Source organism: Pelodiscus sinensis, chromosome 5 (assembly GCF_052426305.1).
Source record: "Pelodiscus sinensis isolate ZL-2025 chromosome 5, ASM5242630v1, whole genome shotgun sequence".
Lineage (NCBI taxonomy): Eukaryota > Metazoa > Chordata > Testudines > Trionychidae > Pelodiscus > Pelodiscus sinensis.
In genome coordinates this window covers 17,458,736-17,485,704 of record NC_143056.1, presented here as the reverse complement: position 1 = coordinate 17,485,704, position 26,969 = coordinate 17,458,736, and the positions used below count along the sequence as shown (strand labels likewise).

At 45.0% G+C, this 26,969-nt stretch overlaps 1 protein-coding gene across 2 annotated transcripts; it reads left to right on the top strand.

Moving 5' to 3' along the window:
• The first annotated feature begins 3,323 nt into the window (after positions 1–3,323).
• On the top strand, positions 3,324–20,076 carry CLBA1 (clathrin binding box of aftiphilin containing 1). 2 transcript variants are annotated; one of them, XM_075926439.2, is made up of 6 exons: positions 3,324–3,481; positions 5,180–5,892; positions 10,543–10,691; positions 14,178–14,307; positions 16,042–16,155; positions 17,843–20,076. In XM_075926439.2, the coding sequence occupies exons 2-6, from the start codon at positions 5,494–5,496 to the stop codon at positions 18,008–18,010; spliced, it is 960 nt and encodes a 319-aa protein (XP_075782554.2). In that variant the 5' UTR covers positions 3,324–3,481; positions 5,180–5,493; the 3' UTR covers positions 18,011–20,076. The 2 variants fall into 2 exon arrangements, with proteins under 2 accessions (XP_075782554.2, XP_075782555.2); XM_075926440.2 differs by lacking the exon at positions 3,324–3,481 and adding an exon at positions 3,528–3,809.
• The last annotated feature ends 6,893 nt before the right edge of the window (positions 20,077–26,969 follow it).

Sequence of the window (26,969 nt, the reverse complement as noted above, 5' to 3'; positions counted from 1 at the left end):
TGTGGTATGTATCTCAAAGAATGACCAGACCTTCCCCATATCCTCAGCCTAGGATAGTGGGGTGATATGAAGGCCAGGAAATGGTTACAGTGAGGGAGTAGGGAGTTGGTTTTCAGTCTTATAAAATGCTACTCTGGTTGTGCAGCTGGGCACTTCCCTACATTCAGGCCAGCCTCTCATTCCAAGTATAGCATTGGTGCCTGGAACAGGAGTAAAGAGGTGTGGGAGGCATACTTGTGAAATGCACAGACAGTTCTCCCTAGTCCCTGCTCCAGAAAACCTCTCTCCTTCCATTTATAACTGTCCCAGGTTGGCTGGGGGGACTGCCAGAGGGCCGTGAGTCATACCAAGAGGCCTAAGGAAAAGATGGGGGGGAGAAGGGGGTTGTTTATGTGCTTGTTTCAAATCTGCGTTCCTGCCAATAGAGTGTGTGAGAGAGCAGAGCCAGCAAGCAGCAGCCTTGGGCCGAGTGCCTCCATTCTGCTCCCTGCTTCAGCTTTTGGGCATGCCAGAGAGAAAGCAAGTGAAGTGGAATTCTCAGTCTAGGCAGGCTCTACACAGCAGCAGGATCAACATCTCCCAGCTCAGGATTGTACAGTGGGAGACTCAGCTCTCCAGCCCCAGTGCTGCAATAAGGAATAGAGGAGGCAAAGAGAGAGGAACACACAAAATAGGAAAAAATATGGACAAATCTGAGGAACTAATAGGAAGCCACGCAGTGAAGTACAGCAGCATTGCTAACTTGCAGGGTTTTATCCCAAGTCTCACAATGTTAGTATTTATCTAAAAGCTCTAGCTCCTGGAGTCTTGCAATTATGTGTTCATTTCAGCTGCCTCCAAAAAGAGAAAAGAAAAGAAAAGAAAAGAAAAATATTTCTAGCTCTCCTGGTTGTGCAGGAAAACGTGAATAAAAAGAACCCAACTTTTATTTGTCTTTAAAATAACAGAATTTCAGACTCACAAATTGTGTTATCTGACTCATGACTGAGCTGAACAATAGTAAGCCAGAAAGATAAAGGCCTTGGGGTAAAAATTGAGGGAACCCATGAAGGGGGAGGGATAACACAATTTAAAAGAGGAGAGAGAGAAAATGGAGAAGAATGGGTGCTAACTATTGGAGAAACCTCACATCCCCTCATGTGAAAAGCCACTAGAGAGATACAAAGATCTATGCCCACCCCAAACGGTGATGTTGGGGGAGAGAAAACAGCTCTGACAGTCTTAAGCAAACAGTTTTAAGCTAATTCCCACTCCAAGATATTGAGAGGTTGGGAGACATAGACTTACATTTAGCTGGAGTGGAGTTCTGGTAAATATTTTCAAACATGGATTCCAGTTTGATGCTGTTACAGTTCCCAAATGGAGGTTTTCCACCCTCTATGGAGCCACAAAGCTGTTTTAGGGCATCCGTGAGGCTGAAGCCCGAAGCCCCAAGTCCCAGTGCACCCCCTGGAGAATGGGGTGGGCTGTAACAGTCTCCAGGAAAAAACGCTAAAGAATTTAAGCTCTGTGGACAAGCTGTCAGGGCAGAGGTTTGTGTGGTGCTAGATGGTTGTCGGGGTCTTCAAAGGATTAGCTATGACTATGGGTGCCCTATCTATCCCCAAAGTGCCAAATTAAGATATTCATATGAAAGCCATCCTAAAATTCACAAACAAGCCCTCAACCTTCTAGCACTGGGGTGGGCAAAGGGGCCTCCGTGGGACAGATCTGTCCTGCCAAGCAGGCTGATCCAACCCACAGCTGCCCAACTGCTCTCCCGTCCCCAAGCCAATCTAGACTTGGGGACTGGGGAACGCGCGAAGTCTCCTCTCCCCGCCATAGGCATGCGGCAACCTGAGGGAACTGTGCACCCTGGTGAGGGGAGGAGACTTTGTGCACTCCCCTACCTGCAAGGCCCTGATTGGCCTGGGGGCGGTGAGAGTGCGCAAAGTCTCTCACTACACACCCCACCCTGCCCCTGATAAGGTGAAGCAGGTAGTGAGAGACTTCACGCGCTCCTCCTGCCCCCCAGGCTGGGGGGAACGTGCAAAGTCTCCTTCCCCCAGCCAAGGGTGCACAGCCCTTCAGGACGGGAGACCCAGAGACTATGTCTGCTGCCCCAGCCCCAGCCCCAGCCCCTTCACAGAGGCTGGGAGGCATAGTGCTGGGAGGAGAGGGGAGGTGCCTCCCAAACTAAGGGGAAAGCCTCTTTTTCCTTCTCCTCCTGATGTTGCTGTGCTCTTATCCTTCCTTCCTTGGCAGGGGAGGGCCCAGATTGGCCTGGGGGTAGAGGGAGCGCAGGAAGTCTCCTCATACTGCCAGGGGCATGCGGCACCTAGAGGGAACTGCCAGTTGGCAGGGCAGGGGGCAAAGACTTCATGCACTTCTGCACCCCTAGACTGATGGGCAGGGGAGCACTCAAAGTCTCCTAGCCCCGCCCCTTCCACCCGAGGCCCCACCCCTTTCAGGGTGGCCCACAACCACTTCCGAAATTCGCAAAGTGACCCCCTTCAAAAGTTATCACCCACCCTTGTTCTAGCACCTTAGCTTCCCCCAGGCCTCCAGCTTGTCTGCACTGTCCCTGGCAACACTTTGACAATATTGACAACTACGCCTGCTAGAGCTTCACTTTTGGAACAGTTCGTGTGGGCTTGAAGTTAAGAAGCACTTTCTGTGCTCTTTATAGTGGGGAGTCAGAATCAGGGCTGATGATACTGACATGGCAACATCTGCTACAGTTAAACTGACCTGATGGCATGTGAGATACAGACAGGACTTTCAGATGGCTTTTGTCTAGGAAAGATACAGGTTCACACCCAACCACGAAAACCCGCAACCACATCTCCCAGTTTGACCCCCCCACCAATGCACCAGGTTGCCAGCCCTCCAGCCCTGGCCCGGCATCTCCAGGAATTAAAAATCAATCTTTAATTAAGGATTGTGAAATGGGATTAAATCTCCAAGAATACGTCCAACCAAAACTGGCTACCCTACGGACACAGCAAGCAGTCGGGGAGAGGTAGCATTCCCTTGTGTCCCTATGAGCCTTCCCCCCTGTTTGCAAAGAGCACGTTGGGGCTGCAGTGCAGGCAAACCCTGTGTCCTGCCTGGGCACTAAGGAGAAGCCAGAGCCAGTGAAGGGGACACTGCAGGCCTGGCTGACTTGGGCCTCCCTGCACAGCCACTAGGATTAACACTCAACTTCCTTCCCCTCCCCCCACCGTTTCCATGGGGAGGCTGACCGTCTCTCTACAGGCCTAAAGACCTCTAAGCCCCGCCCCCGAAATGTAGCCACGCCCCTAGCGACAGTAAGTGCCACTCCCTGCCGGTGACCTCACTCCCGTGCTGTGCTCCTCAGCCACGCCCCCGCTCCCTCCCACCCCGCCCGCCGGCCCCGCCCCCAGGCCGGCCGGTGCTGGCTCGCGCCGGGATTCAACCGCTGCCCCTCAGTGGCGGTGGCCGAGGCAGCGGCGGTCGTTGGCCGCGCGCGGCGGTGCGGGTAAGGCTGCCCCTCCCCCGCGGCGGCAACAGGCCGGGCCCGGCCCGCTCCCCTTAGCCCCTGCGCTCCCTGCGGGGCGGGGCCAGCACCCGTCCCTCTCCCCGGCCCCTGTGGGGGAGGGACCCGTTGGCCCAAAGGGGGGCTCCGGCCGTGGCAGGGTCCGTGGCGCGGGCGGGGGGAGCTTCGCGCGACCCCGATCCGGCCTCAGCGGCGCTAACTGGCGGCCGGCACCTCGTCCAGCGCTTCTCAGGCAGCCCGGCCTGGCGCGGCGGCTGCCCGCTAGACACGGTGCGGAGCCGGGCTCGCTGCCGTCGCCTCCATGGGGCAGGTGGGGAAACCGAGGCAGGGGCAGGCGCGGAGGTGGGGAGAGTGACAATGCCCCTTGCCATTGAATACAGGGGGGAGGCCTGTGGCGCCCTAAAGACTAACAGGTTTGTTTGGGCATAAGCTTTCCTGGACAAAACCGGCTTAGTCGGATGCATCTGAGGAAGTGGCTCTTTGTCCACCAAAGCTTATGCCCAGATAAACCTGTTAAGTCTTTAAGGGGCCCCAGGACTCCTTGTTTTTGCAGATCCAGACTAACTCGGCTACTCCTCTGATGGGAGAATAAAGGAGGGCGCTGGACTGAAAGCAGACCTTTACAGGAGGCGCTTGCCCGGGGATTATTCCTACTGCTGAGTCTGATTCTGGGCAGAGTGCTAATAATGTGGTGCCATGTACAAAAGCAAAGGCTGGCACTATGGGGGGAAGGGATTAGCAGAAAAAGCCCCAGGGCACACTGCAGTCCTGAGTTTTGCCCCATTTCCCTGCCTGCTGATCATCTTGAAATAAACCTCACAGTGACTTGTTGTCACAGAACCAGCAAGCATGTAAAACAGCTTAAGTAATTACAGTGATAGAAATGTAGCCGTGTTAGTCTGGGGTAGCTGAAGCAAAATGCAGGACAATATAGCACTTTAAAGACTAACAAGATGGTTTATTAGATGATGAGCTTTCGTGGGCCAGACCCACTTCCTCAGATCAAATAGTGGAAGAAAATAGTCACAACCATATATACCAAAGGATACAATTAAAAAAAAATGAACACATCTGAAAAGGACAAATCACAAGTAATTACAGTACTTGTTCTCACTGTCAAGTTTCTAAGGAAGCTCTAATATCAAGACTAGTATGGACTGAACACCAACAATTACTATAGGACTTCAGATTTCTTTATCACACGAATTTGCATGTGTTAAGCATTTTAAGATTAAATCACAGCTTTCAAATATTAATATCCAAGATAAAGACATTCGGCTTTACATACACAGGTGTTCTTTAGAAGTCAAAATGGCCTCTAAGCTATTTTTAAAAAGTAAAGGTACTATAACTCTCCTGCAGTTCCATGGCCAATTCTTGTAATTTTACAATTCTGCCTCACACACATGCACAACCTTTAAAAAAATCTCTTTTAAACTTTTGCTATATGAAGGCAAAACAGACTCCAAGGGACATGGTGAAACTGATTAGGCACAAAGTGTTACCAAAAGTAAAAAGCAAATTTCAGCTGGATCATTTTAAGTTGTCCTTTTAAATTGCTGTTTACAACAGTATAATATTGGAATGTGTTTATATGTGAACATTTTTTCTTTATCAGTTTCCTCTTCTTAGCTTTACACAGCCATTATCACAAATGTCTTTATTTACAATCTTTTGCAGACTGAAATCCTGAGTGGAATGAAAGTCAGACTGAATAACCTACACAATGTTGATGACCGGGGGCGAGAGTGAAGGACATACTGTTCTTTAGCATCGTTATTACAGATGATTTAAGAGAAATGAAGATTTGTATTCTTTGGAAACATTAGATTTTAACATCTAAACTATGTTGTCTGTTTTCTACATTGTAAGTTTTACCAGTGATCCCATATTATTGCAATAACACAGAAATTCAGGACCAGCAATTGGTGAAAAGTCCTAGCACCATAGAAGGATTAAGCTGTCTGTCTTTGAAAGAGCATCTTACAGCCAAAATGAGCGGTATGTCTCTAAGTCAAAATAATGAGGGAATTGCTGAATGTAACAGAAAAGAAAGCAGAAATGAAGAAGATACAGTGGAACTTGATATGATGCAGCAGAGCCTCTCCCTGGAGAAAGTTAGAAGAAGAAGTTGTGAAGAGTTTTCTGAGAGCATTCATTGTACATCAGAACCCAATAGTTCCTGGGGTGATTTTGAAAGTTTCAATGAATCGTTAGTCAAGTCTGAGAGCATCATTGACACTCTTGAAGTTTTGGTGAATTCATCAGAAACAAAAACTTCTAAAAATGGTATAGAGTTAAATGGAAAACATTGCAATACTTCTCATGTGTGTCACTGCTGCAAACCATCTCCACAGGATGGGAGGGAAACTAGTGCTAGTTCTCTGGATAAGGTATGTATTACTAGTAAGTCAGACACTGCTAAAAGTTTATTATTCTACAGTTCCCTTGGGGTTCTAGAAAGCGCATTCAACAAACAGCACTTTGGGAGGATACACTTTTAGGAGGAGGAAAATATAATTAAATGCAACGTTGATGATTATGAAATGATTCATTTTCATTAACTACCATGGATTAATATTTAATGTTATATGCTGCATTCCGATTCAGTTGTTTCATATCAGCAACATAAACTACTGTACATGCTTTGGGGGAGGGACTTATATAAAGGACCGGGCTGTCACCATTACTGGAATATGTGGGAGAGTAGGATAGGGTTACAAACATTTTATATATTTAAAAGCAGGGATTAATAGTATACATAATACGTAGCCAATCATAGCAGCAGTTATAACTTACCACCTATCTGTGTGTTACCAGATGGCTGTTTTCTAAATGCCAGAAGTGAATTTTGAGAGAGGATTGAGTGGGGTGGTGACTTTATGGATTTTGACTGGTAACTTTACCCATAAACAAAGGGTAGTTTGGACTTGTGGGAAAAGTGGTGATTAAGGCTGGAATCACTGGCAAAGAAAGGTAAGAGTTGCCTAGTGATATGACATTAGGATGTATAGAGAAGTGGGCTAAATTGTGGAGGGTTTTGAAAACTAGGACAAGAAGTCCGAGTGTGTTGGGACAGAAGATAGGGGAGTATATGGAGAGATAAATATACATTACTAGTTACTCTTAATCAAAACAGACTATACCAAGTCATTTGATATCTCTCTAAACATAATTTAAATCTCTTCTGCTACCAACATTCTACTTTAATCTTCATGGTTAACCAAAGCAATGAGATGTCTGATACATTTGAGTGGCATACCCCACTTTGAGTTGTGTGTGCAATTTCATAGTAGAGAGACTACAATGGTCTGCTGGGAATGAACATAACACAATTTATCCTTCGCTCCCCTGCTCTCTTGGTATGTTGCTTGCCTTCAACTGTTAGCTCTTTGGGGCAGTGTCTGCATCTTGGGTATGGAGTATGCCTAGCACATTGTCACTGCTACCAGTAATAAATAGTAATAATTTAAGACAGAAACCTTAGGCCTTGGATTGTAAGTCTACGAGCAGATTCCTGGGCCTTCGAAGAAACATTCGGCCTGCTCTCCATCCCCCCCCCCTCCCCCCATATTATTACCTAATTGTCAGTTATAAATCTTATAATGTATTTTATTCCTTCTTCTGAAATATCTCCTATTGGGCACTGTCAGTCAGGATACTGGACAAGAATGACCATTAAGCTAGTCTCATATGGTAATTCCTCTGTACCTAGCCTTAACAAAGTATCAGAGGGGTAGCCGTGTTAGTCTGAATCTACAAAAGTGGCGAGGAGTCCCGTGGCACCTTATAGACTAACTGAAGTGTTGGAGCATAAGCTTTTGTGGGCAACGACCCACTTCGTCAGGTGCATCAGACGAAGTGGGTCTTTGCCCACGAAAGCTTATGCTCCAACACTTCGGTTAGTCTACAAGGTGCCACAGGACTCCTCACTGCTTTAGCAAAGTAATTGATCTCAACTCTGACATGCATTATGCCAGCCGGGCTGCGACCCTCTGGCTGCCGGGCCGTGATGGCTCTGGGGACCTGGGCTGGGATACACTGCCCAGCACCTCCCCTCCCACCACAGCTGTTGGGAGAGGCGTGTCCTGCCCCACCTCTCAGCCAACCAGTGCCAGGCAGGGGACTCTGGGGGCAGGGCTAGCGGGGAGGGAGGCTCTAGGGGTTAAGGTTGGTACTGGGGGGTACTGGGAACAGGGCTAATATTGGGGGGGGGGGGGGAAATTGAGGCTGGCACTGGGGGGAAGTCTGAGGGTGTTGGGTGCAGTCAGGCCCTGGAAACAGGATCTGGCACTGGGGAATCTGGTACGGGGGCTCTAAGAGGCAGGGGGCTGGCATCGGGGGGCTCTGAGGGTGGCAGGCTGGGGTTGGGTGAAGAGGACCCTGGGGTTAGTGGCTGGCCGGGGGGGGTGGGGAGTGGAGGGATGTGGGCTCTAGTGGTTAGGGCTAGCACTCGGGGCCTCTGAGGACCAGGGCATTTTAAACCGTGGACTGGCAAACCCATTCACAAACTTTTGGCGGACTGGTCATGTTTTATTTGCATATTTGAATATTCATTTGCCTAATGAATAGGCAAATAAAATATTACCAGTCCACTAAAAGTCTGTGAATGGATTTGCAGGTCTGTAGTATAAAAAAGATTGGGAACCACTAGGCATTCAATAGCAATATGACAAAACCATAAGATGAAGGAAAATAATGCCGTAGTTGAGTGTTAGAAATAATCTAAGCAGAGAAGACAACTACACATATTTAAGAGCTTCATAGCCAAGAAAATGACAAATATGTATTGGTATTAACTTTACCTATATCTGGCTATATTGTATGCTGGTGGGTCAGCTCACTAGCCCATACTTTGAATAAAGCTCCTTGCAGTGGCATAATTTCAGCATTTTCTTTAACAAAAACTTCAGTATCAGCTCAACATACACCTTTCATAGACTATGATTCCTTCAGGAAATTCAGGAATTGCTGCCGGGCCTTTCCAAAAGCCTCTCCCTAATAAGGCCTCTAATCCCTGCAAGTATTACCTACCAGCTCATTTACCTGATTGATACAGAGTCCCACCCACTCCTTCCTGTCTCCCTGCCTCTCCCTCTTTGACTAATCAGGCTCCATCTTACAGGAGGTGCTCTGTCACATGACATTTGGTGAGCCGTAGCCTTAATACAGCATGCTGTTACATATGTACAACAGCATGAACAATTTTTCCAGCTCCATGTATATCGATATAGATGGTTTGGACACTTCAACAATAACTCTTCAGGAAAGTTCGCTCATCTGAGCCTACACGTTAGAAGTAAATCTCTTTTCTGACTATCAGACAAATATTTGGACAACCTAGGATGCGCCATCATTCCTTGAGACTTACTGGCAGCCCAGGCTCATTCCTTACATAAGTCTTCCACCAGCTGCACAGAGAGGGATTAAGTATGTCCTGTCCAACCAAGAACAGTCTTCTTCTCTATAGCTGTAAAAAGGCATAGAAAAAAGACTCCAGAGTTTACATTCCTGATTTCCAAGTTGTCACTATTAAGTACCCTACAACACTTGGATAATTTGCTAACTCCATCACACACATAATGGATTAAAGAATGTTATAAGATGCTCCCCTTTGTTACCTTCCACACACTGAGGTGCTTTAAGGAGATACAAATAGCTTAGTCCCAAAATTAGACCTGCTTAGAGATAGTTATAATTTGATAGTGAACCACCTGTAGATTTAAGCTATTTGAATTAATATTTGGAAAAGTCCCTGGACTAGTGTTGATTTACACTTAAAATGGCATTTTTAATTTTTCCACTTTATTCATCTGAGACAATGAAAATAGAATAGATAATTTTAATTCCCCGTTCTCATGCAATTACTGGGTTTGGGTTGGAAACATACTACAGGAATATTGCAATCCAAGCAAACAGTTTTTAAAAATCATTAAAATAATTTACCATTCTGGACAAAAATGAAATTAAAGGTCAAAATTGAATCTTTGGAGCAGATGGACTGAGCATTTCTAGAACAGATCTAGATTCTTCCTATTGTTACTCACATGAGCAGCCCATATTCCTGCAAGTAATCCTATTAATTGCACTGGGACTGCTTGCATGTCTTAAATCATTCATATGAACTAAGATCTGAACCTGAAAATCCTCAGTCATTATTGTCATAAGAGAAACGTGTAAGTTCTCCCTTCTGTCTCTATACTAGCAATTAAAGAAAAGCACCATTTTGTGATGCACACATACGGAAGTGAACCAAAGACATTGATTTAATCTTTATTAGACAGCCTATAAACTGTGTGTGTAGAGTTAGCGTTTGACTACTTATAATAATGTTGATATATCTAGTTGTACCTAGTCTCCATATCTTTCACGTATTCTGCCCAATCCTTCATTCAAGCAAAACTCTCCTAGATTTCAGTGTTTGTTGTGCTAATGGCCTTTGCATCTAGGAATGTTAAGTAGCAGTTAATTAGCTAATCAAGTAGTTAATGGAATTTCTATCGACTACTTGTTTGGTCAAAAAAAGGGGCGCTCACTATCTTCACCCCCACCCCCCCGCTGTGGCTCTGCCGTTTAAATGTAGTAGGAGCGGGGTGCACAGGACCCGGGCTCTTACTACATTCAAAATGCAGAGCCGCATTGGGGTTAGCTCCCAAGGGTGGCATGATCTGGGACTAAGCAGTCCCTGCTTATGCCAGCTCCAGGACAGCTGCGGCTCTACTTCCCCTACCCTCTCCACACTGCAGAGACGGTGCTGGGGGGAACGGGCTTAAAAGCCAGTTCCCCCCATTCCCCGCTGCCTCTGATATAGAGGCAGTGTGTGTGTGTGGGGGGGGCGAGTAGTCAAATAATGACTCAACTATCCGATAAGCCTAAGTTTATCATGTAGTAAGCTACTCAAGTAGTCACTTACATCCCTATTTGCATCAGGCTTACAGTCGCTGGCAAAAACTCCCCGTGATTTCAGTTAGCTTTGGATCAGGTCCTTTGTGAACTGCAGGATTGGCCTTATGAGGTGTTTAATAAAACTCTGCTTTTTCTAGGCCAGCATCAGCTGTGAGAATATTTTTAAGTTGAGTTTTCCAGAAGTCATTGTTCCACAGTCCACAGAGAACATAAGAAGCCTAGATCAAGTTCTTGACACAGATAATGAAGACATTGGCATTCCTGAATTTATGAAGAGACAGCTTTGGTAATGAATTTAAGTCGACCTGGCAATAATACTGTTAATTTTTCTGAAAGAAGAAATTGGTGGGGGGGGGGGGGGGAAAGAGGGATAAATGTACTTGTTTCAAATTAAAATAAACTATGTTGGGTCACCGCTATAAGTCACCCTGGAATACATGTGTTCCACACTAAAGTCATTGACGTTTGTAGGAACTGATGTGTTATAAGTCCTCCCATTCCCCGCTGCAACTTTCTTTCTCTTTCCCGCATATCTATGTGTTGTTTCAGAGGGATAGCCGTGTTAGCCTGTAACTGAAAAAAATTAAAAAACAATAAATAGTCCTGCAGCAGCTTAGAGACAACCAAAAAATGTAGATGGTATCATCTGAAGAAGTGGGTTGTAACCACGAAAGCTCATGATACTATCTACATTTTTTGTTAGCCTTTAAGGCAGGTGTGGGCAATAATTGTAGTCCAGGGCCATTTCAAAAAATTTTGAAGTGGCCTAGGGGCCAGGACACTTCTGTGCTTCCCTGCCCACAGACCCTTATTGGCCTGGGGGCAGAGGAAGTGCATTAAGTCTTTGCACCTATGCCCTGAAGAGAACCGCCAGCTGTTCTGAACAGCTGGCAGTTCCCTCTAGGCGCCTGTGCCCCTGGCATCAGGAGGAGACTTTGCGTGCTCTCCCTGCCCCCAGGTCAATCAGGGTTTTTAGGCGGGGAGACCACAGGAAATCTCTCGCTCTCTGATTGTGCCCTGCCAGGGGGAACCATGCTTAGAGTCAGCTGCCAGCAGAGTGACAGCTGGCGGTTGACTCTAAGCATCACGTGCCCCTTGCAGGGCAAGAGGAGACTTTGCATGCTTCCCCCCGCCCCTAGGTACTGATTGGCCTGGGGGTGGGGAGAGTGCGCAAAGTATTTCACTCCCTGCCCCTACCCTGCAAGGGACACGTCCTGCTTAGAGTCAACCCTAATGGTTGACTTAAGTGCTGTACGCATGGGAGGAGTCTTTACATGCTCTCCTTTCCCCAGGCCTGATTGGCCTTGTGGGCAGGGGAGTGGCAGGGCATCCGTGGGCCAGATCAACCCTCTTGGTGGGCCAGATCCAGCCCCCAGAGGCCCTTTTGCTATCCTCTGCTCTAAGGTGTGTCAGGACTATTGTTGTGTTTTGTTGGGTTTTTTTGCCTGTTTCTCTTTCACCAAGAATGTCAGCACAGGTCTTTCTTTCCCAGCCATGGGTACTTTTGTGACCAGAGCCTCCTAATTCCTCCAGTAATTTATGCTCCTCCTGTTAGGCTACATGCTCTCCTTAATCAGTGGTTGCAATGGGTAACTTGACTGTTTGTTAAGTCTGCTGGAATGCTGATCAACTTGTCATCTGTTTTTGAAGGATTAGTATTTCTGCACTGGTAGCAGTGCTTGTTTCAGCATACATCTGGAACATTGTAACCAACAAAGTAGTCTTGGATATTTGTGCTTTACGTTAGTAACGGTCAATAGATTATACCAGGAGCGGGCAACAATTTTTGGCCGGGGACCACTTCAAAACTCCAGAAGGGGCAGGGCCTAAACTGGAAGGGGCAGGGCCAGGATGATTCTAGGCTACCCCACCCCCAGACCATAATTGGTCTGAGAGTGGGGGAGCCCCTTTGCACCCCCTTCCCACTAGGTACCCATGCCCCTGACAGGGCGGGAAGAGGCTTCCCATGCTCCCCCACCCCCAGGCCAATTGGGGGCGGGGAGCGCACTAAGCCTCCTCCCACCCTGTGAGGAGCATGTGGCACTTTGATGTGCCGCATGCTCCTCGCAGAGCCGGGGCAGGGCAAAGGAAGCTTCACGCAGCTCCCCTGCCACCAGACCCTGATTGGCCTGGGAGCAGGAGGAGTGCGTGAAGCCTCCTCCTGCCCTACCTCCATCCTGTGAGGAGCATGAAACACTTCTAAGAGCCACATGCTCATCACAGGGCAGGAGGAGGCTTTGCGGGTTCCCCCCACTCCCCAGCCAATCAGGGCCTGGGGGCGGGGGAGTTCCGCGAAGCTTCCTTCGCCCTGCCCCCGCCCTGCACAAGTATATGGCACTTTGAAGTGCTGTGAGCTCCTCGCAGGGCAGGGGGGAGAGCAGAGGAAACTTTGTGTAGCTCTCCTGCCCCCAGACTAATTGAGGCTTGGGGGTGAGGAAGTGCATGACATCTCCTCCCACCCTGCAAGGAGCGTGTGGCACTTTGAAGTCCTCGCATGGCGGGAGGAAGTTTTGCGCTCTCCCCTGCCCCCAGGTCCTAAATGGCCTGGGGGCGGGGGAGCAGCAGGGCCTCCATGGGCCAGATCAACCCACTTGGCGGACCAGATCTGGCCCACGGAGGCCTTTTTGTCCATCCCAGGATTATACAGTAATATACAATAAAATAAATGTTTTTATTTAGTTTTCCCTCAGTAAGCTCCTCTTATGCATACCAATTTGATCAGGTAATTTATTGGTGGGAAAGGCGAGAGAGAGAGAGATTGTTATTTTTAATTCTTGGAAGGCACACCAATATTATGGTGCTGTGCAACATACAAAGAACCTAAATAGTATATGTGACAAACAACCCATGGCAGAGGTTAGCCACATCACTTAATGCTACTGGAAAGTACACAGATACAATGGATGATGCATAAGGCATAAGAACCTTCTTCAATTTAACATCCTGATTTAGATGCCTTATTCTTTTCCTTTGTGTTTCCTTGGAACTGGGTCTTTGCTTTAAATACTTTTTGAGCATCACAGAGGAGGAAATCACACCTACAGAGATGAGACCAAATATGAAAGGTAACTCACGTGACTATCAGGCTGGCTTAATGCAACATGACAGCTGAAAGAATGAGGATTGTGAGACACAGAATAACCAAACTAGGTTAACTGCCTTTTAAAAGAACTAGCACTCTGCTTTTGTACCTGCTTGCTCTCCACAACATAAATTGGACATCACCACCTCTGGATCATGATTTTTCTAATATCTATTTCCTATTTACTTCTACTCATTCTGGAGATATGGGGCATATAAAGATTGCTGAGAAATGTTCTTACTGTGTGGCTATTTAGAGGGCTTGACAAACCGCAGCGAAATCTACTTGCCAGCCCCTCACTGCACATGCACAAGACCTGCATTGTGCATGCGCACGCTGCAGGTGAATGGGGTGACTGGCTGAAATCTATTCGCCATGGGTAAGTAGATTCACTGATTTGTCGCGCCCTGGCTATTTATTTGATGAGGAAAAAGCATGCATACTTTTTTTGCCATTGCTTATATCACTGAACATCATGCATCTTTGTTAGCAAGTTGGGTTGATGGCTTCAAGAAATAATTCTAAGATTCCATAGAAGGTGGTTCCAGGTGTACCTCTATACAGTTGTCTCCTAGAAGGTTGCATTTGAATTGAAAATTAAATAATGGCTTTATATGAGGTGTGGATTCAATTGGATTTTGTTTGGAAACTTTCTTTGAACTACAATTTCAAGTTGCATTTTTTTTCTAGTATTGACTCTGGAAACCTCTGGAGAACTCTTAGAGACTCCAGTAGCACCATGGGTTTAAGAAGACTCTGGAATAAATCCCATTGCCAGGAAAACTTCTTATCTGCTCTTGGAATAGATGTAAATCAAAAGGTAATTTAAAGATATGTTTGGCTAAAAGACCAGTGTAAGTGTATAATTTTAATTTGTATTAATTTAAGTAGTCTAGGCAGAAAAAAAATCATTTCTCAGTCACAAAGCTTCTCTAGGAACCATGTTTTGGTGGATTGCAAATACAAATGTTTTCCACTAAGGCCTTTTTGATGATGTATGAGCTTGTCTACACAAGAAGTTATTCCTGATTAATGTCTTGTGTGGACACACTTATTCCAGAATCATGACATAAATCAAGAATAGTACCACTTTAAATTCACACTCCTTTATTCCAGATAAACTGTTATGTGTAGACAAATCCTTAGTTTATGATGTTCTCTGCCAAAATGTTATAACTATTATTATGGTGCAAAGACCAAATTCTGGCTGTCTTTGCCAATTTATAACAGAATTTACTGGAAACTCCATCGTAATGACAATATATCACTTTGTTTTGATTACAGCGTCAATTTTAGGTTTAGTTGGCAGAGTTCCACTAATGTAGGGATTTTTTGTATAACTTGAGGTAGAGAAATTATCAGAATTTATATAAGATATTCTGAGTTCAGTCCAGTGCCCAACGAAGTCAGTTGAAGCAGATATTGAACTGTTCCTTGTGAAAAACAAAATCACTTGGGCTGATTCAGTATCATACGCTTGAATATCTGGCCTACCTGTGGCAGGTTGGAACACAATAGTCAGTTTGCCTTTACGCAAATCATTTCACCCATTTTAGGGGAAAAATGGAGAAACTGTATTTTAAATAAATTAAAAGTGTAAAAAAAGCAAAATTTTAATCTCAAAGTGGAATTTTTTACTGTTTTTTTTTATGTTGGAATGATTATTTGGAGGTAGCTTTTCATTATTATCACTTGTTTAGTTAGCATAAATTTAATCTTTTTGCTCTGTTTTTCAGAGGTAGCAATATCTTCATTAATAATTGCTGTTAGGTTCTTGATAGTTGTCTATTTGAAACCCTTGGTGTTAACTGGATTAATCAACCTTTCACACAAATTTATCATACAAAACTGTAGTGCTGGTTAGTCTCATGAGACCTGGTCTACACATGAGTTATCCTAGCATAACTAGGGGTGTAATTTTATTTTTAATTGAAGGAGCATTACTACTGTTTTCATGTCAATGCAAGTATATCAGTATAGAAGTGCCTTATACTGGTACAGTTAAACACTATTTCTGTGAAGGAATAACTATGATGGCATAAAATGCCTTTATGCCAATATTAGAGAGATTAGATGGGTCAGGTAATATCTTTTATTGGACCAACTTCTATTGATAAAAAGAGAGAAGCTTTTTAGCTATACAGAGCTCTTCCTCTGGTCCGGGAAAGTTACTCAGGGTATGTCTACACTACCCTCCTAGTTCGAACTAGGAGGGTAATGTAGGCATACTGCACTTGCAAATGAAGCCTGGGATTTGAATTTCCCGGGCTTCATTTGCATAAGCGGGGAGCCGCCATTTTTAAAACCCCGCTGGTTCGAACCCCGTGCAGCGCGGCTAGGTAGTTCGAACTAGGATTCCTATTCCGAACTACCGGTACACCTCAGATTTATATTTTAGCTTCCAAAAATAAAGTTAAATGTCTGTTTGTTTATTAGTTCTGAGAGGGGAACATTTTTTCACTAGGCAGCAGCCCATTTCTGAGTAAAGCATTCTGACATTGATGGACACTTAATATTATAAAAAGTGTTTTAAATTTTGCTCCTTGTTTACTAGGATGTTTCAGGAGACAGCAAAGATGATTTGGAGGAGACAAACATTAAAGTAAATGAAAACTCAGAGGATGATGGATTCAATATTAGTAACTGTAAAACACTAATTCAAACCAAGGTAAGAGTTTTTCTAAGTTTTTCTACATTAGTGAGTGGTCTCCTATTTTACATGTTGGGATTTTCCCTGCCCAGTTTGTGTTTTAACATACTTTCTAAAGGGACCTGGCAGTTCTACAGCCAAATTTTGTTTTTTTCAAATGGTCTTGGAAATTGTGCACGAAGTACTGTGTATGTAGCAAGTGCAAAGTGAGGTAAGATTGGGAGAGTTAGAACTTCAGGCCATGTGTTATTTATGGAACTTAATTTGCACGATTAATATGGGCCCTGTGCTAAGATTGCCGCAAACATGTCAGATTGATTGATGACACTTTGGTGATTGAGGCTGTCCAGCCACCTTACACCAGGATCAATGTGATGAAGGCAGGAATAAAAAGAGAGCAACACTGACTCAACTCACTTTTATGAAACATTGAAGAAGGAAGGGAAGAAAGAGGGAGGAGGCAGTTGTATCCAACTGGTATTTCAGGTATTCAGAATGAATCAGAGGTTAGGCTTCTACAGCTGATGGAAAGAATAGAGAAGGTGAGAAATAAACAAAACTTCTCTCAATAGAAAACTCAATAGCACACTCTGAAATAAAGCAAAATGGACTTTGGGGGTTTAGGAGCAAAGGACCAGGATATTACTAGGATTTAGCCCATTTGTGTTAAGTATGCTCAGAGAGATCTGACAGGAAATACTTACACGAGAGTTGACACTTTAATCAGATAATGATTTACCAATTTAAAATAACATTTTTTGGTGGCTGTGTACTTTGTCCTTGAATTTAGTTTCTGTTTCAAGCCAGCATTTGCACATGCTGGGGGCAATTGCTAGTGAGTATTGCAAGTTCCATCAGTTTTCTGCTAAAGGAATTCAGTTCATTTTGAAGGAAAGCTTCACATTTAGAAATAAATGTGGCAAAATTGCATTCTTGTTCATTATCCTAAAAAAGGGTCCTGGGAATGTTTAGATGAGTACCCCCAAAAAAGTTCCCTTTCTCTTAAGCAGATAATAAATTGTCTTGTTCCTGTGGTAATGCAAAATGCATGCAAACAATTGCCAGTTTTTAGTTCACTTATAAACTGAATATTGAACTCTGATCAGTTTTGGACACCTTAGTGCCTGAAAGACATAAACAGGAGGGAGTTTGGACAAAAGAAACAGATGAGACAGAGAATGGTTAGGACTGACTTTTGAAAGAATAAGCTGCAGATACTTCGTTATTTGTAAAGGTGGGGAAATCTTTTCTGGCTACACACTGTGAACATTTGTAAGAGATGGGTTTTTCATGGGAGGAGTGAATCAAGAGGTAAAAATCAAATGATGGGATGAAATTGAAAAAGAAAATGTAGACTGAACAGGAAAAACCTTATTTAATATGAACTAATGGACTCTGGAATAGCTTCTCAGGAGAAACGGGAAGTCCCATAGTTAAATACTGCAAACTAAAATAAATGTTAGTCAATGTCTTATAGTGAACAAACCTGTATTTACTTAGGGCTAGCCTAAATATACTACTGTAATAGGCTCTTTTCCTTTTATGTTCCTGATTGTAAACATTTCATTCTGATAACCCTATTTTTGTCAGTAAGACTAATAATTACACAATCTATGTGAAAATTTAAACTGTTTTAATTGCTTTGAACTATTTACTTGTAGAAAAGCTAATAAGTTGTGGTTTTTTTTTTTTCATTTTGACTCAGCTATCTGTATCACCAGATTCCAAACATGGTAATTTCTTTACTTATAACCTGTTTTTGAAGAAGACACCATCAAATGGAAATATGCAATTTAAAAGAGTACCAGGAAAGACCAGAATTTTCAGTGCACACAATCTAAAAATGAAAATTTTCAATAGTGATGTTTGTTAAAGTACAGGTACCTATTTTTCCTTCATTTAAAGTGCAGTTTACTTTCATTTTGTTGCTGGATTGGTACTGAAGTCTAGAGGGGTTTTTTTGGTGGGGGGAAAAATCGTACCACTGTTATAAATGTAACACCTACAGCAATTTTCTTACTAAAAATACTTTTTGTAATGGGTTTTAGATTCTAGTTTTGTGCTAGTAAATTTGGTGGCAGTCATGGCAAATTATGAAGTGATATCTTTTATGGTAATCCGCTAGAACCAAGTGTTACATTAAAAAGCATTTGGTCGTCGCTCTGTGACCTTTTAACTACTGCTCCCTTTTGGATATAAATGGATCTTTTAAATTCAAACTCCATCCTACCCCCAAAAAATCTAAACACATCTTAGGTGTGTTGTAAGGTGTGCCTTGGTGTTACCGTCTCTTTTCCTTCACTTGATTTGTTTTGGAGCATCCATAGATCTGATACTTTGTATTGCTGCTGATCCCCTCCTCTGAGAAGCCCCCTCTACCTCCACTACACACACTTTGACTTTCACATAATTTTCTGTGTATAACTATGGCTCTGTACAGTTTTATCTCCATTGCTCAATGGCATTTTTACTGAGTACTGACCTAACACAATTTAACCAGTCAGCCTGGATGGAGTCACTGTTATAATCAGGTTCAGAAACTCTGCTTGTATTGTACTGTAATAGGATAGCTTTCGAATGAGATTGTATTAACATGACTTTAGAAACATTCAGCCCCCAACCATTTTAAACTGCATAGTCCTGGCTGTAAATCTGTTAGAAGCCAATTGTGCAGTCAAGGCCTTATATTTTGCAGTGATGTAGGCTGCTATTTTAAGACTTCACATTTCATACTAATGACTAGTTTGCCCACTGTTCTGCATGTACAAGTACCAAGTCAGGTACACTTCGTATTTAATATCAGCCACAGAATTTATGACTTGTTCATTACAAACATTCATCTTCACTAAGTGTATGGTACATTGCTCCTTATCAAGAACTTTATATGCAGGTTATATCAATATTTTTGTTACTTTGTCCCTTATGAATGTGAAAACTTTGTGTGATTGTTTCCATTTTAACAAGCCAGATAAGTCTGTACTGTGACTTTATGAAGATAACTTTTCAGCATTATAACATGAGGTTTTGTACATGTTAAAGTATATTGTATATAGTTGAATTGTACAGGCACGTGACAGAGAAACTGGATAATCTGACATTAAATGTTTTAAATGTTAATTTAAATTCTAAACTATTTTAATTTTGTGTTAGGGACCTGTATTTAAATGAGATTCTTACTAAGGCCTTGCCATCCCTTATGCACATGCTTAACTTTAAGGACTGCATAGTCTGTACTGAAAATAGATAAGTACTGGCAGAATTGAAGCCTAAGGCTGTGTCTACACTGCCGCGCCCAAGGAACACATCCACTGTTTTGGAACAGTTTCCAATAAAGCAGACGTGTTCTTTCGGCATCCCTGTATTCCTCATTGAATGAGGAATGAAGGATGTTCTAAAAGAGGAGGTTTTTCAGAAATTTTAGCCCTCTGTAGATGGACCAAATTTTGGAAAAGCCTCTTCCGGAAAAAAAAGTGGAAAAAGATACGCAAATTGCATTTTGCAATTTGCATATCTTTTTCCGATATAACCCTGCATTCTAGACATAGCCTTAATCTGCATAAAATCCAGTCAGCAGTAAAATCAGAGCTGAGTTATACATTTACTAGCAGTAGTAACTTGCAGGATACATCAGTGCTATTCATTTAGGGGGAAAGTGTTTGCTGCTCATTTAGTGGCAACAGTGTATCCTAACCATTAGTCAGTCTTGCATTTGAATGGATGCCATTTAAAGTGGCCCAGGAGTCTAGGACTCAATCCTGTAATGACCTCTGCATGGCTACACCCAAAGTGGGTGTAGGATCAGGGCTGAAGGTTTTATAACTTTACAGAAACACTGACTTTTCTAGTGTTAGAAACCTTCTTCTAGTAAAGTTGGCAAGAGCTAACAAGTCTGCACTGATTTTTGTAAAGTTGTATTTAATAAAATGTCCCAGATACAGATTTCTGTTGTATGTATTTTTTCGCTTACTGTGAAATGAAATGGCAATCATTGCATTAAAGTGCTGAGTCAATTAGGTGCTTAAATACCCCTGTGCAACTTTAACTAATGGCTTCACATCCTCAAGAACTTTGCTAAATTGTGGTCCAAAGCTATAGGTTTTTTATTTTGCCAGTCTAATCAGTTTTATTTTAAAACATACTAGGAGGCTATGCCCCTGCTCACTACGCTCACCAGCCCCGCTCTCTCTGAGGGGGTAGGCAGGCCCAGCTCTTCCCCCGGCTGCCGGGAAGAGGAGGGCCAGGGCTACAGCCACCCAGCCGCCTACCTCTCCCCCACTGCAGGCCATGGGCTCTCAGCCCCCCTCCAGCTGTGGGTGGAGGGGTGGTGCAGGCCACAGTCTCAGCTGCAGGAGGAGGGCCAAGGCTGTGCCAGCTGAGGCAGTTAGGGCTCTCCCCTGGCTGCTGAGGAGGAAAGGAGAGGGTTGGCCAGGCCTGGACCAAGCTGAGGGTGGGGCCTGTTCCTGTGGATGCATAGTGACTTAATGGTGTCATCCTGAGGGAAAAGTTTTTTTATATATAGAGAAAGACTAGACAACATTTCAAGATTCGCTTGTAATCTCTGCCCACGGAAATAAGGCTGTGCATAGCTTATTTAAGCTACCTGAATGGCTTTCCCCTTCTCATAAAGAGCTCTTTTAAAGCACCTCTCATCAAGAGCATCACTCTTTCAAGCATCATCAAACAGGAATCTATTCAGAATAAGAGTTAAATAGATTCATACCTTATACATGCATAAATCCCTGCACATATATCAGTTTTGTGGTTTTACAACCATATTTTGCTCTCCTCTTTTGCCATATGAAAACAATATCAGTCGAGGGCCACAGACAAGTGAGAAGCAAAAAACCCCAAACATACCCTCACTGACGTGGCCCCAGACTGAGAAGAAGAAAGACATTCCCTTCACACAGCAAATTCTTGGAGAGCCCAGCTTCGTAGATTGTGTGTGCTCCAGCCCCATGGTGCAGAAGCAGGGTGGGAGAGGGCTGGAGCACCCACAAAGGCTCCCCAATGCTGGGGGGGCTCATGAGCCTCGGGGCCACATCCAGCTCCCAGGCCTGAGGTTCCCCAGCCCTGCTTTAGATCATGATTTGAGGACTTTAGTAATTCAGCCAGAGGTTCTAGGTCAATCCCAGGAGTGGGTGGGTGAGGTTCTGTGGTCTACAATGTGCAGGTTGTCAGACTAGATCAGGGCTAGTCACCTTTGGAAGCCCCGAGGGCCACAGTTATATTCATAACACATGCCGAGGGCCGCAACTTAACTGTGGTTGCATATACATGCAAATATATGTGCAAATATATGCAAATACAGTAGCTGCTTTCACACTGATGGGTATGAATATAAAGATTGAGGAAAGACTACACAACACACAGGCCCCATTTAAGTCAGTTCTGATATTAATAAAATGCAATATTTATCCGATTTCCACCCATATGACAGCACTTCTAGTGAGCAATGACAGTCCAGGAATTTAACTACTAAAACACATATCAACAGAAGACCATTCTATTGACTTACTTTTTTGTTTTGGCTCCCACCTACGGGTCATGTGTTAATCCCCGTGTAAACACAAACCGCACCCCAGTCTGCAAACAAATAGTTTTAAGACAGTGGGTCCACAGGTTTAGCCCCAATGGTCTGCCGCTATATTTACCTGCGCCTCCGCAGGTACAAGCGTTTGTAGCTCCTTTTACAGGCTGCACATCATTGTTCTCAACAAATGGGAGATACGGGAAGAAGAGCAACCAGCACACCACTTCCCGCAGCTCCAATTTTCTGGGAATGGTGATTTGTGTCCAATGGGAGGCTGAAGCATCTATACCTAAGAAGGTGCAGGTAAATAGAGCGGTGGTCTACCTGGAGCTAGCCCTGGCAGACTGGATCAGGCCTATGGGCCAGTATTTGCCCGCTGCTGTAATAGATTATGGCTGTGTCTACATTGGCACCCTTTTCCGGAAAAGGGATGCTAATGAGACACTTCAGAATTGCAAATGCCGCGGGGGATTTAAATATCCCCCGCGGCATTTGCATGAACATGGCTGCCGCTTTTTTCCGGCTCGGGGCTTTGCCGGAGAAAAGCGCCAGTCTAGACGGGATCTTTCGGAAAATAAAGCCTTTTCCGGAAGATCCCTTATTCCTACTTTCAAGGAAATAAGGGATCTTCCGGAAAAGGCTTTATTTTCCGAAAGATCCCGTCTAGACTGGCGCTTTTCTCCGGCAAAGCCCTGAGCCGGAAAAAAGCGGCAGCCATGTTCATGCAAATGCCGCGGGGGATATTTAAATCCCCCGCGGCATTTGCAATTCCGAAGTGTCTCATTAGCATCCCTTTTCCGGAAAAGGGTGCCAATGTAGACACAGCCTATGGGTTTAACAGTCAACAGCTTAGGATCACGATTCCTTCAAGGGGCTAGCCCCAGCTAGTATGCATGAGTTATCAGTGTTCCCTCTAAGATTTTCCAACCATGAGTGGAGTGAGTTTTGGCTTGTGCACCAATATTGAGTTCATGTGTGCTGGTTTGGATGTGTGCTACTCTGGTGTCGTGAGAATCACAGGTCCGATGATGCATACCCAAGGGGGGAAGGACAGAACCAGGTGGACCGTTTTAGCAAATAAAAAATATTTATTTATAACAGTGATGAATTTATAGTATTTATTCTAAGATTTTTAATAGACTGTTAATAATGAATTTACAGTATTTATTATATTTATTCTACTATTTCTAGTTAAACGTGTCAGAGATATAAGGATGGGAATGGCAAGGGGAATAGTCTCTATTCTAAAAATATCCAGCTACACTAATTAAATAACAGTGATAACCACAAACTCTATGTACTACCCAAAACAAGTACAACACTAAGCTTATACAACGAAGAAAATCAAATCATACGTACCAACTTACACAGCACACGGAACATTTCAAAGATATCGGTTCGGTTGCGAAGGCCTTGGTTACGCCCGAGAGTCGGGGAAGGTGGCTGGTCGGTTGATCAGGCTGGCAGCACTTTGAAGTATACGGGAAGGCACACGCACGGTGGTACGTGTGTTGCGAAGACCTCGTCAAGTAAACTGTGTGATGGGTATTTATCCCCCAATCTGCACATCGCTTTCCTGCGCTTGCATATTACCATATATGGCCCAATGGTCTCCAAGTGGGGGGTCTGTGTCCCAGGGGTTGGGCCGAAACTGAGCAGGTTTCATGCGACCAAGTAAGCCCCGCAGTTCTCACGCCAAGGTGACAGGTGGGAGAGTCTGAGGCTATTTTCTCCTTTTCACACCTTTCCTTTTTCTAAAGGCAATGGTATGCAGGAAGTGTGCGGCCAGTTTCTCCCAAGGAGTACTGCAGCCCACTATAGCAAGAGCAGCCTGGCCAAACTTTTTTACTGGGGGGGCAGTTTTTTCTCTAACATCTGGCTTATTAGCATGCACACGTTCCCGGCCGCAGGAGCAGAAACTCACCTATCCCGCCACGCAGCATGTCCTGTTCCCAGCCACCGGAGCAGACCCGGCCATGCAGCAGGTCCTGTTCCTGGCTGCCGAAGAAGACACCCCTCTCCCCATGTGGCAGGTCCCAGCCGGCTGCACCATCTCAGCCGGCCCCACCTTCCGGACCAAACACCTGCCACGCAGCTCTCCAGAAGAGGTGGGCATGGAAGAATTATTTGTGCACACCTATACAGGTGCACACCTTTGCGGGAACTATGCACATGAGCATACTTGTGTGCGAGAAATGCAGAAGACTCTTCCACTGCCAACTAATTAGAATTTTTACTTGTAAATGCATCTCCAGTGTACAAGTGAAACAGTGATTTTAGGTTGCCATGAAAGGCAGAAGCATCAACAAGGCTGTTAACACTTTCACACCCTCTGTAATATAATTAAGTTTACCTAGCCACTAGGTCAAAGGAAGATTTCTTCTGTCAAATCTAATTAGCTCCTCTCTTAAGGGTGAATTTACTGCAGTGACAGAAAAAACTCTTCCATCGCTGAAGTAAATGTCCATGCCACGAGTGGGGAACCTCAGGGCTGGGGGTTGGATACAGCCCCAGAAGCTCAGGGCCCTCCCCTCCTTCCTAGCATTGGAGAGCCAGCGCTGGTGCTCTAGTCCCTCCACTGCCCCACCACGGGGCTGGAGCACACAAAATCTACTAGGCTGTGCCCCCTAGAATTTGGGTGTGAGGGGAATGTGGGGAGTGTCTTTCAGTGAGGGTTTGGGTTTTTTTCTTGCTTCTCACTTGTGTGAACCCCCTGACTGATCTTTCTGTGTGTCAGTGGCCCCAACCCTAGTCTATGCTATAGCTATAGCAATTTCTAATGTAGACATCTCCAAACACCTGCCTCAATGACAAAGGACTTGCTGCGCAACTATTTACTAAAATGGTGTCCCAGATGGTGTCCCACAGCCTGCAGGGCAGGGACAGTAATAGACATACAAACAAAAATTAGTGAAAGGGTCCCATTTTTTTGTTATGAATGATGGTAGTTGTGACTAAAGTTTAAACAAAATCAAAAAGTTGTCAAGCTGGACTTCTACCAGTAACTTAAGCTCAGAAATAGCAGACAAGGAAGGGTAAATTCCAGGGTGGTGATTTAGACTAGGGATGTTAGTGTATAGTCAATTAAACAGTTTACCGATTAATCCAAACAACTTATCGACTACAGGCATTCCCCCTCACTTGCTGTCTCTGTACCAGAGGTGGCAAGGAGTGGGGGGGAGCCATCTTTTAAGACAGCTTCCCATGAGCACTGGATCCCATGGAGCTGCTGCACCTGCCCACACTGCTGCCTGTGACAGAGAGGCAGCAGCTGAGATGGTGAGAGGGCAAGCAGAGCTGGTACATGTGGAAAGCTGGCTCTTAAGCCCTGCGTGTATCAGCTCCTGTGGAGCTGCCCGCCCCGTCTTCCCTTATTAGAGGCAGAGCATATGTGAGCAAGTGACAGGCAGGAGCCGATATGCTCAGAGCTCTCTGCACATGCCTGCTCCACAGAGCTGCCTGCCCCCGCTTGCTGCCTCCCACAGAGGGTGAGGGGCAGGCAGGAGCCGGTGCTTGGGGGGAGCCGGCTTAAAAGCCAGAGCCCCATGAACACTGGCTTCACAGAGCCATCTGCTCTTCCACCCCCCTCCCCCAGGGACTATTGAATACAGGCCACATAGTGAGCCCTAATATTCAGGGGGCAAGTCCCTTCTGCTAACCAGGACTCCTGACCACAAGTTTACAACCAATGAGCTAAGGTAACTTTACAACTCTTGGCTCCCTTCGTGGGCCCCTCTCATGAGAAGCATTTGCAGTAATAAAATTCCTAAGCAAAGTTTCAAGGCTTTTCTAACCACAAGAAGCATTGTTAGACTGTGAAGGACAAAGGCCAACTTTAAAAAAAAAACAGTCCTGGTTAAATAAGTGGGCAGGAACTGTTAAAGACACGTCTGGCACTAGCCAGGGAAGGGAATAGTTGGCCAGAGAATTTGGCTGTTCACTGCGCTCCTGCAGAAACTATGGCAGCAAGAAAGAGGCCCTCCTCTGTGGCTCAGTACCCTGGAGTTTGCAAGATTTGGAAAGGGCCCCAAGAAGGGGCTGAAGTCATCTTCCCCACTTGCTTGTCTTCAGCTACGATTAGATTAACTGGAGACAAACAATCTTAATTGTCTGTGTGGCACCTTGCACTATGCTAGGGCCCCAGTCTGGCTGGGAGCTCTGTATTAGAGATCACTACAATTTACAAACTGTACGGCTGTCTCTACACTGCGCCACTTATTCCGGAAAATTAGCCGCTTTTCCAGAATAAGCTGCGAGCTGTCTACCCTGGCCCTTGAATTTCCGGAAAAGCAACGATGCTCTACTGTACAAAATCAGCCGCTATTCCGGAAAAACTATTCTGCTCCCGCTCGGGCATAAATCCTTATTCCGGAATACTGTTCCGGAAAAGGGCCAGTGTAGACAGCCCAGTAGTTTTTTCCGGAAAAAAGCCCCGATCGCGAAAATGGCGATTGGGGCTCTTTTCCAGAAAAGCGCGTCTACATTGGCCACAGACGCTTTTCCGGAAAAAGGGCTTTTCCGGAAAAGCAGCCTGCCAATGTAGACGCTCCTTTTCCGGAAAAACTGAAAACGGAATAGTATTCCGTTTTAAGCATTTCCGGAAATTCATGCCAGTGTAGACACAGCCCATAAGAGTTAACAGCCTGTAGAGGACCCTGACAAGTGATGCACCAACAGTGTGATGGCTAGATCTTTATCAAGATGAGACCATAAAACGGGAGAAGGCAGCTCTAGTGCCATTAAAGCCACCAACAGAAACAATGTAGCCAGCTAGGATCATAAATCAAACTTGTGCAGGCATTGGTAAATAGCTGTATTACTGATGGACAGCCTGACCTTAACTGCATGTTAGTAAAGGCTTGCATACACACAGTGTCGCGTGACTTTAAACCAGGGGTGGGCAACCTTTTTGGCTTAAGGGCCACATCAGGATATGGAAATTGTACGGAGGGGCATGAACACTCCCAAAATTGGGGTTGGGGGTCAAGGGAAGTGTGGGCTTAGGCTGGGGATGTAGGCTCTGGGGTGAGACAAGGGATAAGGGTGTGGGGAGCAAGGAGAGGGCTCTGGGCAGGGACCAAAGGGTTTGGAAGAGAGGCTGGAACTGAAGGGTTTGAAGGGCAGGAGGGGAATCAGAGCAGGGGCAGAGGGCTGGGATACAGGAGGAACACAAGGGTGCAGGCTCTAGGCAGCACTTACCGCTAATAACACCCAGAAGCACATCCTCCCCAGCTCCTAGGCAGAGGCACTGGCAGGTGACTGTGTGCGCTACCCACATCCACAGGCACTGCCCCCACAG

What these genes read in the sequence shown, in the direction of transcription:
- CLBA1 (XM_075926439.2), top strand. Translation starts at nt 5,494, where the DNA reads ATGAGCGGTATGTCTCTAAGTCAAAATAATGAGGGAATTGCTGAATGT. An exon ending in TTTATGAAGAGACAGCTTTG is followed by an intron (nt 10,692 to 14,177) that starts GTAATGAATTTA and finishes TTTTTTTTCTAG; the next exon opens with TATTGACTCTGGAAACCTCT. An exon ending in GAATAGATGTAAATCAAAAG is followed by an intron (nt 14,308 to 16,041) that starts GTAATTTAAAGA and finishes CTTGTTTACTAG; the next exon opens with GATGTTTCAGGAGACAGCAA.